Here is a 16760-nt window from a genome sequence, read left to right on the forward strand (position 1 = left end):
GGTGACATACAGCCACACAAATGATGCTCACCATCCTCAAAGGTCCACAAAAGCACTGTAACACTGCCACAATTCCAGCCAATATAAATCCCAGTGACACAAGAATGACGAGTCACTCTATCTCCACCTCCCTTCATCGCCAAACTTACTAGAGCCAATAACACAAACAGGCGCAAGCAGTCACATAAAATTACATTCACACAGTCGTACTGTCACACTCACAACCTGGACAACACAGATAGAATGACGGTCCCTCCACATGACACCGAGGACTAGATCCATTAAACTATAACTTGCTTAGCTAATAAACAGTGAATTGTAACTTGCCTTCACTTATCAAGCTCGCTTTAATTGTTCTTGCAAATTGCGTACCCTCCAAGCTTCACGCAGCTTAGACAGTATCGCAAGACTCTTCTAACCGCTCCCTATGGATAAAACCTCTGAGTGTGGGTCACTATGGTTAACAGTTGCCTAAGTTGTTTTTCAGGAACCTGGAGCTAGTTCTTGCCCAGCTTAAGCCGGTAGAGACCACCAACCATTCAAATGGGCCTGTATGAGTGTCAGATGGATGACCTTTTGATGACCTTTTGACGTCAGAGGGCCAAAAAAGCCATTTTCTGAACACGCATCCTGTGAAGAAGCCTGAAGCTCAGTTACGCCTGCACGGAAGAATGATTACCTCACCTTTTCCTGCATCCAATCACTCTCCCCTGCACCTGTGACCACCCATAAATATCTCAAGCTCCTAGCTTTACAGGAGGCAGATTTGAGGCTTATTCTCCTATGCCTTCGCTTGGCTTCCCCTTGAATAAACCCTTTCTCTGCTACAAAGCTGAGTGTCAGGCACCTCAGCATTTGGCTCGCTGCAGGTGGGGCAAATGAACCTGGTTGGGTAGCACACATACATAGTAACATAAACAAGAGGCGCACACAGCCATGGAAACCCCATTCACATCGTTCCAAAAGGCGACAAACATAAACCTGCAGTCACAATCATGCACAATGTTACACAACCTACACACACTCCTCCGCTTCCCCAGCTCCAGCACCCGCAGCCTTCAGATCCCCGCCAGGGCTCCCGGCTTCCTCACGAACCACCGGGTAGGTTTAGTCCGGATCGGCCTCAGCTGAACCCTCCACTCAAGCGGACCTCCCACCGCTGACCCGGGACATCGACCCGGGGACGCCGGCTGCCGGGCCGAGCGCTCCAAGGCGAAGGAACTGAGAGAGTAGCCCCGAGCACAGAGGCCTCCGGGAAATGTGGCCCAGAGCCTAGAATTGCGGGACTTCGGGAGACAACGAATTCGCTCACGTCGTGTACCAGAGATTTAGCCGAAGCACCAGCTTGCGCAGGTGGTTGCCTAGAGGCGGCGAGGGTTCTGGGAAATGTAGTCCAGGACGAGACGTCACAGAGGGGCGCGGTGGACCCTGGGAAATGTAGCCCCATCCCCATGGTCCTAACTTTTCTCCGCGCGGACCTGCTGCGTTGCAGTGGCTTTCGGAGTGCGGAGAGGTCCAGGGCTGCCGTTAGAAAACCCGGACCGAGACTCTTCTCCCGGAACTGAGCTTCCTTTGTTGGCTGTGGTCAGTTCACGCCCTCTGGGAGCGAGTCAGTGCGTCCCTGAGATGGGTGGGAGTCGCAGGGAAGGGAGAAAAACCTGCAGCTCTAAACCGAGGGAGGCTCTGGTATGAGGAGTGGAGGGAGGCAGTTGCCGAAGGGATTCAGAGAATGTGGGATCCTGAGTGACATGATCGTGTGATTCTGTGCAAATGTGATACATCGCTCCTGTAACGGGCATTGTGGGAGGCTGCGTATTTGAGACCGTGGGACATAAAATCAAAAGAAATTGTTTTAAAGTGTCAAATGATAAGAGAATTAAGAGTTTCAAGTCTTCTAGACACTGAATAGAATAATAGGAATTCGAGAAGAGAGAACAGAGAAAATAAAATGGTGAAAATTATCAAATATTCTGAGAAAATTTCTCAAAAGTAACACACATGGTTCGAGATGGAAGTCCATCAAGTTAAGCACCAATGGATGAAAAAGAGCCATTGTAAGGCATATAATGGACAATTTCAAAGTATCTGGGTTGGCAGACGTCGACTGCTGGCCAACAAGGAATAAGTCTGTTACAGTATGTCTCTTCCACTAATTAAAACTTAACACTCTGGACCAAAACCAAAAAGCAACTACCTATGGCTCAGAAATGTAAATAACAGCAAGTAGAAAAGAAATAAAAACTGAAGAATGAACAATATGGAGGCATGTTTACTGGAATATTTTCCTCCTTTTTTTCTTGGCTTTGACTGCACGTGGGCATGTCCCAGAACCGTGCAGTGGGTGCAAACAGCAAAAGCCATGAGAGAAAACCCTTCTTTCTAGACAGAGGACTAGAAAAAGAGGCTCCTGGAAGGGGTGAGGAATCCCCCTCTCTTTTTCTCTTTTCTCTTTATTCTCTACTGACTTTGCACTAACACCAGCTCCAGTCTGAGGCTGCACTGCCACTACAGTAACTGTCAGCAGAACCAAGAGACTGGTAGGGTCCAAACTGGGTGTATTACTGTTTCTCTCTCTCTCTCTCGCTACTCTTACCTCACCCCAAAGTGAGTTGTCTGACAGCATAGAGAGAGGGGAAGCAGACAAAATTTTGACAGAAACTCACTCTTTCTAACCAGAGGACTAGCAGAAGGAGCTCCTGGAAGATGTAGAATGTGGAGGAAATCCTGGATAAGAGACCTCCAGGAGGACCCCCTAATTCTGTGAATGAACTGACACAAGACCCACACTTACCTGCAAGCTGTACATGAGTGACGGACCCAAAGAAGCATAATAAAGGCTCTGAGAACTGAACTGTGATACAGACCACTGTGTAAGTCCTAGTCTAACAGAGTGGGACATGTGCAGGCATTCTCAAAGTAGCACAGCAAAACCTTTGAAAACTGAATTGATGGCTCCACTGCCTACAGAAGGTTAAACAGAACTTTCAGTCTGGACCTAAGTGGGTATACTGCCTACTAAAATTTAAAAAAATAATTATCCAGCTGCTTTTAACAGAAAACAGACTCTCAGAAAGTATGTCAAGTGTCCAGTATACAATCCAAAAATACTTAATATACAAAGAACCAGTAAAAGTAATCAATTATCAAAGGAAAGGAAAATCAACAGGTACCAAAGTAAAGATGATTCAAATGTTAGAATTATCAGACAAAAGCTTTAAGGCAGTTATGACTATGCTGCATTTCACTCTTTAATTGAATGGAAATACAGAATTTCTCAAACATAAACACTATAAAAAATCCAAATGGTAATATTAAGACTGAAATGGGCTCACTGCAGAATGAAGATAACAGAAGAAAAGAGTCAGTGAATTTGAAGGTTGATCAATAAAATTTACCCAAGCTGAGGAACGGAGAGAAGATTGGCGGGGGGCTAGGGGGAACAAAGAACAGATCCTTAGCAATTTGTGGGACCATGTCAAATACTCAAAAATTTATGCCATTGATCCAAATTGGAAATAGACTGTATTTTTTAATTAAGTTACGTACATTATTTTTTTAGACATATTGCTGTTGTACCTTTAATAAACTACAGTATAGTATAAACGTACCTTTTATATACACTGGGAAACCAAAAATTTGTGTGACTCGCTTTATTGCGATACTTGCTTTATTGCGGTGGTCTGGAACGGAACTCAGTATCTCCAAGGTACGCCTGTATTGATTTTTACTCAAGTTGAGATTTTCCTGTTTCTGTGAAATTTCCTAGTTTTCCTGTAATTTTTCTATTTTTGGTTTTATATTATAATACTAGATCTTACTTAAACCTTCAGTTTTAGCTGGCTTCCTCTGACACTGTCATGGCTGGGAGAGCTGGAGACACTACCTTGTTTCTTCCAGCTGTGGGTACAAGTCTAGGTACCCCACTCAGCCTCCTTTGACTCCTGAGGAGGGGAAGGCTTCCTTGTTCCTGCTGAACAGGTAGGGAAGTTCCAGCTCCCCATTAGATGTCCACTGGTAACCACCCCGGCTGAGAGGGGTAAGACTGTGTATCATAACCGTGCCCTGGGTAGTCTCCACTGACGCTACAAGGGTGTGTGGTCTCATTAACGCTGAGCAGCGGTGAACGTCCTGACATTCCAGTTGGCCTCCCTGAGACCACCCAGTAAGGTTGAGGGATACAGGTGCCTCATTACTGCTGCGCAGAATTCCCAGCTCCGCAAACGGTCTACACTGACAACACGGGTGGGAGGGCTGTCTCACTACCACCCAGTGGAGGTAACAGTCCCAACCCCCTAGTCATCCTTTTCTGAAGGGGATGTAGGGCTGGAGCACCTTTTCACAGCCTGGCAACAGTGGAAATCTAAGCCCCCAACACAGCCTTTGCTGGTATAGGTGTAGCCAATCTTTCTATGGTGTTTGGCTAGAGGAGAGCAGCTATTATCTAAAATTCTTCTGTCGGGGGAAGGGTCGTAGCTCAGCGGTAGTGTGTGCTTAGCATGCACAGGGTCCTGGGTTCAATCCCCAGTATCTCCACTTAAATAAATTGTATTCAAGTTTTTTTTTCTAATTAAAAAAATAAAAATTTTGTTTTACTAGGCTGTCCCTTTCCTTGTTCTCTGGTTAGAGAGCAAGTTTGTTGGGGCTTTACTGTCCTAATTGGCATTTCTGGGTTGCCAGCTTCTCCAGCTCCAAATCTTGGATATTCAAGGCAAAAAGAAAACCGAGCACTAACCACCATGTTATTCCTAGGTCCCACGGTCCCAACCCTGCCTTCTTCTTTCCACCTTTCAGTCTTATGTTTGTTCTCTGTAAACATCCAGGGTTTTTATCTGTACTCAGTCGGGGAAATAGGAAAAAGTACATCTATTCAACCTTCCCTGAAGCATTAGTCCCTCTTCTATTATTTTTAAATTACTTCTACCTTATACATCTGTTCTTTTCTTGCCCTTTAATATGTCTATTGTACATATAGAGGATATTCTAGATATACCTCTCCTTTCATAATTTCAATGTCATTTTCCTTGGTCCTGTGATGACTTATCAAGCTGTTAAGGCTGACTGACTTGGTACTCTGCCATATCCATTCTTCTAATTATAGTTCCTGAGTCCAATTGCTTCATTTTATTGTTCACTTATAAAAGGACTGGACTGAATAGCCTTTGGCCTCCCAATTTATCTCTAAAGATGTACTATTATCAATCCAATAATGGTTTGAGAACTAATGGTTAATTCCTAGCCATGTAAATTTCTACCTCATCTGTAAGATGAAAATGATTTACTAGCTATGTTAATTCTATTTTCATCTGTAAAATGGAAATAAATGACACACTTCAGAGACTTGATGTGAGTACTGACACATTGTAAGACTCAATTATTGGTAGTTATTATTCAAAACCCTGATTCCTGAGGAAAAAATGCAGAGAGGAAAAGGAAAGTCTCAGTGGAAGAGGGACAGCAGATCTCTACCTCTGATGAATACATTTGGATAGCTGGTAGTTAAGAGTTATAATGGATAGACATTCCGAGCAGAGGAAAAGGCAATAAAGGAAGATGTTTTATGGCCCCTCACATGGTTGGGTACAATATAAGGTAGCTATTAATATGTATCCAGGCAACACAGGCAATGTGGGGTTAACCATGACTAATAAATCTTGACTAACAATGATTCAGGTTTCCAACAGTCAGGTCACTTAATCTACACTCTATTAGGATGGAGTAAGACGTACTCAGGGAGTTCAGGTCATCTGCCTCCTGATACACTGAGTAAAATGACAATTTTGAATTTCAGACTCAACTTCCCTCTAAGGGTCAACACTACCAGCCTTGTTGGGGGTGGTGCAGGCAGGTACCTTAAAGGATGGCCAACAGACACATGAAGGTATTCGCCTGGTTTTGTTTTAGCAACAGGCTTTACTCGGTTGATGCCAAAGCTGCAAAAGCACAGGAGCATAGTTAAGAGCTAAGTAATGCATAAGAGATGAAGGAGAAAAAATGTAGTTCAGGAAAATTTCTTACAACGGAAATCCTTACAGAGAATCTTTTTCCTACTGTGGGTGATAAGTGGAGGCAATTTTAAATGGTGTACAAACATCTGGTGCAATTCCTTAGTAGATTTACTATGTAACATCCTTTTTTAAAAACGGGTTGGGAACTTCGTATCAGAAAGGATCAAGACTCACAAAGACATTTATATAAGTCATGGTCATTCTTCCAAAAAGGCTAGTAAAAGATATACAGTAATGCTGTGGTGTTTAACTGAGATTAAGAGCTTTTTAAAAAGGTTTTTTAAAAAATCAACCTCAAATGCTGTATCGCTGATGTTCATCATTCAAGAAAACCTTTAATAACATTATTTATATCAAGTTACATTGTGATGAGGGACTAAATAAAAAATACCTTCAGGAAAGATCGGCTTACACAGCAGAAGTCTGTCCAGTGTGAACCACTTTTTTCATACCTATCCCATCCTCTCCACTTTGTAAACAGTCACTTGATGGTGAGAATCCCTTCATAATGTGTATGTATATCAAATCCTCATGTTGTACGCTTCAAATATCTTACAATTTTGTCTATTATACCTTAATAAAGCTGGAAAAAACAAAAAACTATTTGTGTCAAAGCAGTGAGAAGAAGGAAATAATCTGCAGGTTAAAACAGATCCAAATGTTTTAACTATAACTCAAACTGTGGAAGTTCTGGGAAGCTGAAAGGTTTTCTCTTTTTAAAAATGAAATAATCAAAAACTTAATTTTTAATGCATATGCCGTTACCATGGAAATTTACAGAGCAGGAAAATGAACATTCCAAAATCAGTTTATTGGAAAAAGACAAACTATATGAAGTCTGTCCATGTATCCTTATTGAACTAAATGTTCTTAAAAATTCCTAAGCTCAAATGACATATCACAAAATAGTGTCAGAAATGTGAAGGCAGAGCATATAGTGTACACTATAATGTAAAAATAAAATAAAACAAATTTGGATTATGCTGTCATTTTTAATTTTAATAAAATAGATATTCATACTACATAGAGAGCAAGTCCATCCACTCGATAAAATTTTAGAAATATCTTCTATAAAAAGTTTAGTAGCTGATTGGGAATGAATCCATCAGAACGTGGTTTCCATTGGTACAGTGTTCCCATCCTCACCCCCATTCTTATTAATTTTGAGAAAATTTAAAAATACAGAAAAGTACAAAAAATAAGACAAGATATCCATATACCACAGTCCAGAATTAACCAGTATTTCGATATATTTACTTACAGTCCTTTTTTTTTCTTTAAAGAGAAATGGATGTTTATACATAAAACTGAAGCCCCCTCAAGCCAACCCCTCCCCTCCCCCACACGCATCCCCTTCCCTTCTTCACTCTTTACAGGCAACCACTATCAAGAGTTTGGTCTGTATCCTTCCAATCATTTCAAAAACAATTAAAAAACATACATACAGAAGGTATTCATTACCAATATATAGCACTGAATTTTGTGAGAACTTTTACTTCAAATTTACAAAAATGTCATCGTATTATATGTCATTCTGCAACTTTCTTTCCCCTTAATGTGGTATTTGAGATCTTTCTCTGTAATACACATAGATCTCGTTTATTACATTTTTACAGATATACAGTATTCCATCTTAAGTATTTCCCATTTTGTTCCTGATGGGCATTTAAGTTGTTTCCAATTTATGACTACTACAGATCATGCCATAGTAAAAAGCCTGGTACGTATTTTCTGAGCACACAAACTCAAGAGTAGAACTGCTACGTATTTTTCAATTTGCTGTTTAAGGAATGTTCCCCAACTCCCAAGGTCGTAACCATTTTAGTATATAGCATTTTCATATTCCTCTTTTTAATCCCCTTGGTTCTTACCTTTGTGTGTAAGTTCAGCATCTACTTTTCTTTTTCCCTGGAGAAGAAATTACCTCCAAATCATTTTTAAAATAGTCCCATAATCTTCTCATCTCCTGATGCCGTTTCTATCGTATTATAAATTCTAATAAATGCATAGGTGTTTCCAAAAGCTCTTCTGTTCTGCTAAACCAATATTATAAGAGTTTCTTGCTTTCTAATACTTCCAACTTATTTTTATTACGTTGAAGATCTCCAAATCTATGCAGATAGCAACGATAAGCATGTTTTCCATTTCCAGTTTTAGTGGAAATGTACCTAAAGTTTCAGCATCACTTTTGCTGTAGGTATTTTGTTGGATACAGGATTTTTATCATACAAGTGTCTCTCTTCAGGCTGAGTTCTCTGGTGTCCTTTTAAGTTTTTAGCTTTTGTTTCCCTCATTTGTGATGTTTTCCTTCAAAATGATTATTTCTCCTGTGTTAGGAGGTGTAAATTGCTCATGAACACTTATCAATTTTCATGATATCCAAAGGTTTTTAATGAGTATGAATTTTCTGGTGTCTAATGTGGTGTGACTTCTGGCTGAAAGCTTTCCCACATTCACTACATTGATAAGGCTTCTTACCTGTGTGAATTCTCAAATGTAGAGCAAGGGTTGAGAACTGAGAGAAAGCTTTCCCACATTCATTACAACCATAGGGCTTCTCACCTGTATGGCTTCTCACATGCACTGTAAGAGATGAGCTTTGAGAGAAGGCTTTTCCACATACATTGCATTCATAAGGCTTGTCACCTGAATGAATTCTCACATGTACAATAAGTGATGTTCGCTGAGAGAAGGCCTTTCCACATTCATTACATTCATATGGTTTCTCTCCAGTGTGAATATTTTGATGTTTTATGAGGTACTTCTTCTGACCGAAAGCTGTTCCACATTCACTACACTTAAAGGGTTTCTCTCCAATATGAATCTTCTCATGCTCGGTAAGGTTTGATTTGCCACTGAAGGTTTTCCCACACTCCTTACATACAAAGGGCTTCTCTCCCGTGTGAGTCCTCTGGTGTCTGATGAGGTTTGACTTCTGAATGAAAGCTTTCCCACAATCCTTACACTCAAAAGGTTTCTCTCCAGTGTGAATTTTCTGATGGGTAAGAAGGTTTTCCTTTTGGCTGAAGGATTTTCCACATTCGTTACATTCAAAAAGCTTCTCTCCAGTATGGGTGTTCTGATGTTTAATGACATACTGCTTTTGGCTGAAGGCTTTTCCACATTCATTACATTCAAAAGGTTTCTCTCTATTATGAAAATGCTCATGCTCAGTGAGATTTGATTTGTGGCTGAAGGCTTTCCCACATACCTTACAGGCAAAGGGGTTTGCCCCACTACAAATTCTCTGCTGACTGAGGTGTGACATCTGAATGGAAGCTTTCCCACATTCACAAGGTTCCTCTCCAGTATGAATTTTCTGATGAATGAGAATTTACTTTTGGCTGAAGGTATTTCCACATTTCTTACATTTGTAGGGCTTCTCTGTGTATCACCTTTCAAATGTAGAGTAAGAGATAAGGTTCAAGAGAAAACTTTATCATACTCAGTACATTCAAAGCTTTCTCTCCAACTATAAATTTTCTAATACTCAATGAAGCTTTGTTACATTCACTGGTTTCTCTCCAGTATGAATTTTCTCCTGCTCAATGAGATCTGTCATCTAGCTAAATAAACGCTTCTCAATACTCCTTAAAAGCACAGGGTTTCTCTCTAGCCTGACTTCTACATTTAATGATGTGTGACATGAGTAAAAGTTTTCCCACAATTCAGTAAATTCATAGGATTTCTCTCCAGTATTAATATTCAGATATCAGATGGGTTCAAATTTTTTTTAAACGAGGCATTTCCCCACTGATTCACACCTAAAGGGGATTATTACCATAAGGAGTAAGCTGTGGCAGAATTTCCAAGCTAATTCAATTGATGATTCTTTCCTACATAGCTAAGTCTAAATTGTGTTTCAAACCCTTTCTAGGTTAAGCTGAAAAAGGTGTTGCCTTAAAAAGATATACTGTTCGAAATCAGAGGAAGTATTTTTCCAATTTTCTTAGATTCACTGCTTTTTTCATTAGTCTGTACTTTACTGGAGCTGGATGCAACTTGCCTCCCAAGTTTTGCTGCCTCTCTATCTGCTCGTTATCTCCTCAGGCTTCTTCTAAAATGGAGTACAAAGAATCATCATTTAAAGGAGTTACTGTATAAGGTGCTTGGAACTGCGGCTGACACATGGTAAGCACTCAATGTTAGCTTTCAGTTAGCAGCATCACTTATGAATTTTCCCATTACTAGTAATAAAATTTCAGACTGTGCTTTTGGGGGATAAACTCTGGTAGCCCATCTCATAGTATGAAAGAATCCTCATTACCGATGTTTCCAACTAAATTTTGAGAAGAGGACCCCTGGTTGAAAATTAACCTTCATAGGTACACAAAGTTTAGATTACTGTTGAAAAATAACTAATTTCATAATCCAGCAAGTTGAATGTAACAAAAAGTGAGGAATTAACAAATAGGATAAAGAGATGAGCACATATCATTAAGAAAGTCTACCTGGAATTCCTAAGAAAGGGAAAGGAAATACTAACTGCTTCCTTCTAAAACTCTATTAAAGTGACAAGAAAAGGGAAAACGGCACAAACCAACAAGAAAAAAAGAATATGATAGGAGACATCAACACACAGAAATATTAACAAAATTTCTGATATCAAAGTACATGGAAGATTTCCAACACAGAGAACAGCTGAGAAATTTCAAATAACATAAAGGTAGTGCAAAAGAGGACACCACTGTCAAGCAAGCCAATTTGTGCCACAAAATAACAGAAAGATTCAGGAAATGGAGGGAAATCAAGTACTTCAAAGAAGGAATAAAGGATGGTGGCTGGAAAGAAAGGATTGTCTGAGGTGCAGCTGAACCTCTACTGTCAGTCAGGAGGCCAAAGGACCACTCCTTTGTATGAAATGGAAATTATTCTTTGCAGAAATTTAATCAGTGAAGCTCCAGTCTCAGGAACACTCAACAAATGACAGGAGACAGGTGCTGTAAACTGAAATCAGCGGGAGCCATATGTAATGTGGTGAGACTTCCAGGTCTGTCTGCAGCTGAGGCCAAAAAAAGTTGGCAACTTGTGAGCAGGATATGAAAGAATCCTTCTCTGGACAAACTGAAAGGCCCGTGAAAAACTTAAATAGGACGTCCTCCCTCCAAAATGATACTTGTCTGTACTCATATTTTTGCCTAAACAAAGGAGCTGGCCACATGCAAGTTCACAAGAGGAAGGCAGTATAACCCCTCTGCAGGGAGGAGACCCTGAGTCCATGAGGCAGTCCACTTTTTACCCACTGAAGTCTACCAGAGACTAGAAGCACCGAGGCGCAAAAGAGCTTACCTTTCAGTCCATCACCCTTAAATATAATTGTGCAGCCAATATTCCACACATATTTGAGGAACCCCACTAAAATGAAAGATCAACATTAAGAGGAAAAAAGACTACAGAAATAAAGGTAAGGCACAGCGAACAACCCTAAAACCAATCACAGACAGTTGTGAGAAGATGTTTTATCAGTGAAACAATAACAGGATTTTGTAAGCAAGAAACGGAGAGAAAAAGGTTCCCACAGAAATTAAAACATTAGGGTGGGGGGTGGGAGGGAAGGTGAGGCAGACTGTGTTACCATTCACCAGTAACAGGGTCTCCTTAGCACAGGATTATATTGCTTCACTCTAGCACACTCACACATGGCCAGGCACCTCATCTGGCCAATGAAATATGAGCAGAGGCGCAGCAGTCATTTCCTGGTAGAAGCTTTAAGAAGACAGTTCGGAGAATAAGCCAAGGTAATAGCTGAGTAAAAGAAGTCCCAGAAAACACAAGGAGAAAACTGTTTAGAGGAAATATTAAAAGAACAAAAAAAAATTCCCTCTCCTCTAAGTCATGACCCTCTAGACTTCTTAAAAGGCCCGCTGGTACCCTGCACAATGAATGTAAGATGCATACCTGGAAACATTACTATGACATTTCAAAACAGAAAAGAGGCCATAAATGCTTTCAGAAAAAAGAACATATGTCAAAGAGGAATCAGAATCAAATTTCTCAACAGAAAGACAAGAAGCTAGAAGACAAAATTCTTAGGGAAAAATTTTAAGCTTAGCTTCTCAGTCTAATGAGATAGTCAGATGAAGGCATTTTTCAAACATGCAAAAGCCCAAAAATGCACCTTTTCTCCCAGGTTACTAGTAGAAGATGTGTTCCACTAAAATTAGTAGACAGAGAAAGCAAAAGATATAGAATCCAAAAAGGAGGAGATGCATGGGGGAAAAAAATGAAGAAAATTTCTACGGTAACTATGATGAAAGCTGCAACGTAAGAGCTGACTATCAGGTCAGAGTACAGCCAGTCTAGACTGAAGGAGGAGGACAAAAATTCTAGAATACCTCCAAGAGGAGAAATGTAAAGAGATTTCCCAGTGCATTTGACCACGTGGAAACTAGCACCTAGAGGCCTTTGATCTAGTCTGAAGAAAGTCCAAGGGAGCCTGTGCTAAATACAGGAAACCAAGCAAGCAAACAAAAAGTATGGTAAATACCAGTTATTTACATATGTAAAGAAATATAATTTTATACATATGCACATATACTTCTGTTGTACGCCAGAAGAAGACAGTCAACTCAAGGAAAAGCACTTGGGCAGTTCATTTAAGTTGTGAGCTAAATTTAGCCACTTTTTTCATGGGGCACCATTTTTACTTTATTTCACAGAGCACCATTAATTTGCTTTAAATAAATTAATAAATGCCTCACAAACTATGGTTATTAAGATTTGGGTATTGTTTGCTGAGAACTTTCTTCAGACAGAATAAAGTAAGATAATCATCTCAAGGGAAACAACTGACAGCCCATGTTGCCAATGATTGAATTTGAGTTTTCAAGCAAAAATCGGAATTTTGGAAAACCAGTATCCTCTACCATGAGACTGATAGTTTCCCAGTACTTTAAAGATTTTTCTAGTAAGACTGGTGATGTTAACAAAATATGATGTTTTGATACTATGAGATATGTCAACATTTGAAAGATCTGCATAATTCAGTTGGCCAATGTGTGATGTTACAAAATCATGCATGAGTAAGAGATCCATTCAAAGTTTAAGACAAACCAATGGATTTTATGTAAGAGAACAAAAATATAGTTTAAAATTTCACATTACAGCTAATCTTGAAAAAACTACCACTTGTCAAGTGTTGGTATAGTACCAAAGGCTATTCACAATTATCTGAAAAGGCTACTAAATCACTTCTCCCTTTTCCAACTACATCTGTGTGAAGCCACAATTTTTTAATACACTTCAACCAAAACAACAGGTTACAACAGGAGAAATGAGAATTGGCTCTCTTCTATTAATCCAGACAGTAAAGATATTTACAAATATGCAAAACAATACCATTCTTCTCACTAAACTTTTTTATTGTGGAAAACTGTTTATTTAGAAATGTAACTTAAGTTTATATGTAATTAGATTATTATTTGCGGTATTTGTTAAATTAATAAATGTTTTTAAGAAGTTTCTCAATTTTACTTCAATGAAAGTAAATGCCACAGAAGTCCACAGAAACCAAAGCTCTTTAGGGCTCCTCAAGTTTTAGGAATATAAATGTTATTGCTAATGGGCTCCAGGTTTCCTTTTATGGTGATGAAAATGTTCTGGAAATAGATAATGGTGATGATTGCACAACTTTGTTAATATACTAAAAAAATCACTGAATTGTATACCCTGAAAGGGTGGATTTTATGTTACCTGAATTATATCTTAATAAAGCTGTTATTAAAACAACAACAAAACATGAAGAGATCCTAAGGCCAAAAAGTTTGAGAATGGATACTCAAAACATTTCTCATTATTCATTCAAGAAATACCTTCTTCTCCCCCTACTATGTGCCTGGCACAGGTCTAAACTTCAGGGATTAACAGTATTGAACAAGACTGACAAAATTCCCTGCCCCCATCAAGTTTACACTCTAGTGGGCAGAGAAAAATAATAAACAAACTAATAAAGGAGGTTTGCTATCAAGTTTTAAGTGCTATGGGAAAAAATTAGGGAAGAGATAAAGAGTTTCAGTTTCAGATGGAGTGGCCCCTGAGAAGGCAAGATGCAAGACATGAAGAGTGATCCTTACAGTAACTGGAGGAAGAGCATTCTAAGCAGTAAAGTAGTTCAGAGGCCCTAAGGAAAGCCCGCCAAGCGTGTTAAGGATGCAGTCAATGAGTCACAATTACACACACTATATTCCTCACGTCCTTTGGCTTAACCTGATCCCCTCCTACTTTTTACACTTCTTAGAAGCTAAAGAACCTCCTGGAAGCAGCTCCAGTAACGTGCTCCTAAAAAGACTTCTCCAGTCTTGTCTCTTACTTTCCCTTAACTTGTAACCACAATCACATTCACTTTTCCTAAAATATTTCACATGCAGTATTTTTAAACACAAATTCGTACTTAGCTAAGTCTTAACATGTATGCTATAACCTGAGGGGCTGAACTGCAGTCACAGCGCTACTCTTCTCTTTGAATGGCTGACAGGAAGTATTTTTTAAATACTGAGGGCAATGTCAAGTGGGAAAAAAAGGAGAGGACAGTTTTAGAGTTTAAAAACTAAAAAGCCTTAAACCTAGACTGGATTCTGGCATTTGGGGAAAAAAACGCTATAGAAGGTATTTTGGAAATAAGTGGGGAACCCTGAACATGGACTATTCCATAATGTTAGCACACTATGACTAATCATCGAAGGTGTGATAATGGTGTTTTTGTTATGTAGGGGGAGGCCATCACCTCTAGAAAATCCACACTTAATTTTTTAGGATTCATGTTCCGGTACACACAGTATGTGTGCATTGGGACAGACACATCAAACATGGCAAAACACTAATTACTGAATATATGTGATGGGTATATAGTAGATCAGTGAATTCTTCTTTCAATGATTTTAACGTTTGAAGATGTTAAGAATTGATTTTTTAAAAATCCTTCCATAACAATAATTCAAGATTATTTAACAAGTTACCACAAGATTATTTAACAAGCTTGTGTAATCAAAACTGCAGACAGAAAGAATAAAAGAGGCCTCCCTTTCAATAGGTTCATAAGACAGATTCCAGACATAAAAATTTAAAAACATGTAAGATGTTATTTACTGAGGACTTTTGAATTTCTATGGAAAATGTGAAGGATGGAGAGGGTAACAGGTTTAAATGATAAGCAGGAACTGAATGGGTGGGGCATTTCATAATCAAAGGCCAAGATTCAAAAAATTTTATAGAAAAAGGAAATAGGTTCACATTTATATTCATAAGGTTAACATGTCATCTCTTGATTAGAGCAAAGTATACCTTTTAAAAGGTTTGACTGACCATATCACAAGGACCATGAGAAAAGAAATAATCCAGATATAATCTGAAAATGCTCTGAAGTGATGTCTGGACCTGAAAATAATGAGCTGAAATCTCTAGTTTGGGTGGGATAATGATTTCACTCTCTGACACAATGAAAATGAAGCCAGTTGGACAGCTGTTTATTCTGTAAACAGGTGAAATTATGGTGGGCAAGACGGAAAACCTACGGGTGCCAAAATAAAAATGGATATTTACAGAAAGCATTACTTCTGACCCCAGAATGGATGAATCCTTTCTGGAAATTAATTTATAAAAGGCAGGAGGAAAGGCAGACTGCAGACTTCCAGCAGCCACCTCCAGTAAGAGGACAGACAGAAGGGGCGGGGGGAGCAGAAGAGGAGGAAACACTTAGATCGGTAAAGCAACATCTCAGGTCTTCAAAGATACCAATCAAGCCAAAGAGGGAGAGAATTCCTAGAGGGATGACTCAAACATAAATAGGTCCTTTCTTCTAAAATGGTAAAATAAAGACACCTCTGCTCACTTTACGTCTGGGAAGGAGAAAGAGGAAAAAAAAAAAGGGTAACTGCATTGCTGGTAAGAGTAGTAGGTAGCTATAATTCTAATGTCTTATGAGGAAGGGTATGAGCTGGCAGCTGCCATTGCTGTTTTTAGAAGACATATCACACACAGTGCTCTCCAAAAACACAAGGCACAGCTCCAAGGGCCACATCACTACCTCCTTGTTAACAACAGAATCCAGGAATGGAGGCTGGATGCAGGAGACCAGGTGGACCCACTAGCATCCCTGAGTGGTAAGAAAAGTAGGACTGAGCGAGGAAATGCAGAGACACCATGCCGAATAAAGCAGCTTGTCAGTATAGCAGAACAGAAGAGGTCACAACTTTCTAGCTCCCTGAATTCCTGACTTGTGTATCCAAACTGCCTACCTACATGTGTATGCACTGACATGACGGATCAGTAGACATGCCACAGTTAACAAGTCCAAAAGAAAACTCTTGATCTGTCTCCCAAAATTCCTGAAGCCCCTACCATCTCAGTAAATGGGAACTCATCCTCTTCCAGTTAGAGTCACCAGTGCCTCCTCTTTCTCTCATAACTGACATAAAATCTACCAGTCAGCTATTCCTTTAAAATACCTTAAGAATCTGACTACCTGTCACTAACTACAACTACTACCTAGATTTCTGCGGGAGCCTCCCGTTAACCCCCCCGCCTCTGTCCCCTACACTGTACTTTATAGCAGCCAAAATGTAATTCTGATCTTTTCACGCCTCACCTCAAAACCTTTTCACGGCCTCCCAAATCACTCAGAACAAAGGCCAAGTCTGTGATCTGGCCTGTTACTGAACCACACCTACTCTTACTCCCTCCCTTTTGCTCCCTCTGCCCCAGCCCACTGCCCTGATCACTATTTCTTGAACAGGAAGCTCCAGCCTTGGGGTTTTTAAC

General features: G+C 39.7%; 1 protein-coding gene across 1 annotated transcript in view; it reads right to left on the minus strand.

Annotated features, from left to right (window-relative positions):
* LOC107034823 (uncharacterized) overlaps positions 1-16760 on the minus strand; it is a 94170-nt gene that overhangs the window by 66740 nt on the left and 10670 nt on the right. The window contains exon 3 of the mRNA XM_072968704.1: positions 6321-9400. Within this exon, the coding sequence (XP_072824805.1) occupies positions 8395-9273 (879 nt within the window). The 5' untranslated portion in view covers positions 9274-9400 and the 3' untranslated portion in view covers positions 6321-8394. Of the gene's footprint in view, positions 9401-16760 lie in introns of the transcript that reaches the window.

Source organism: Vicugna pacos, chromosome 9, assembly GCF_048564905.1.
Source record: "Vicugna pacos chromosome 9, VicPac4, whole genome shotgun sequence".
Classification (NCBI taxonomy): domain Eukaryota; kingdom Metazoa; phylum Chordata; class Mammalia; order Artiodactyla; family Camelidae; genus Vicugna; species Vicugna pacos.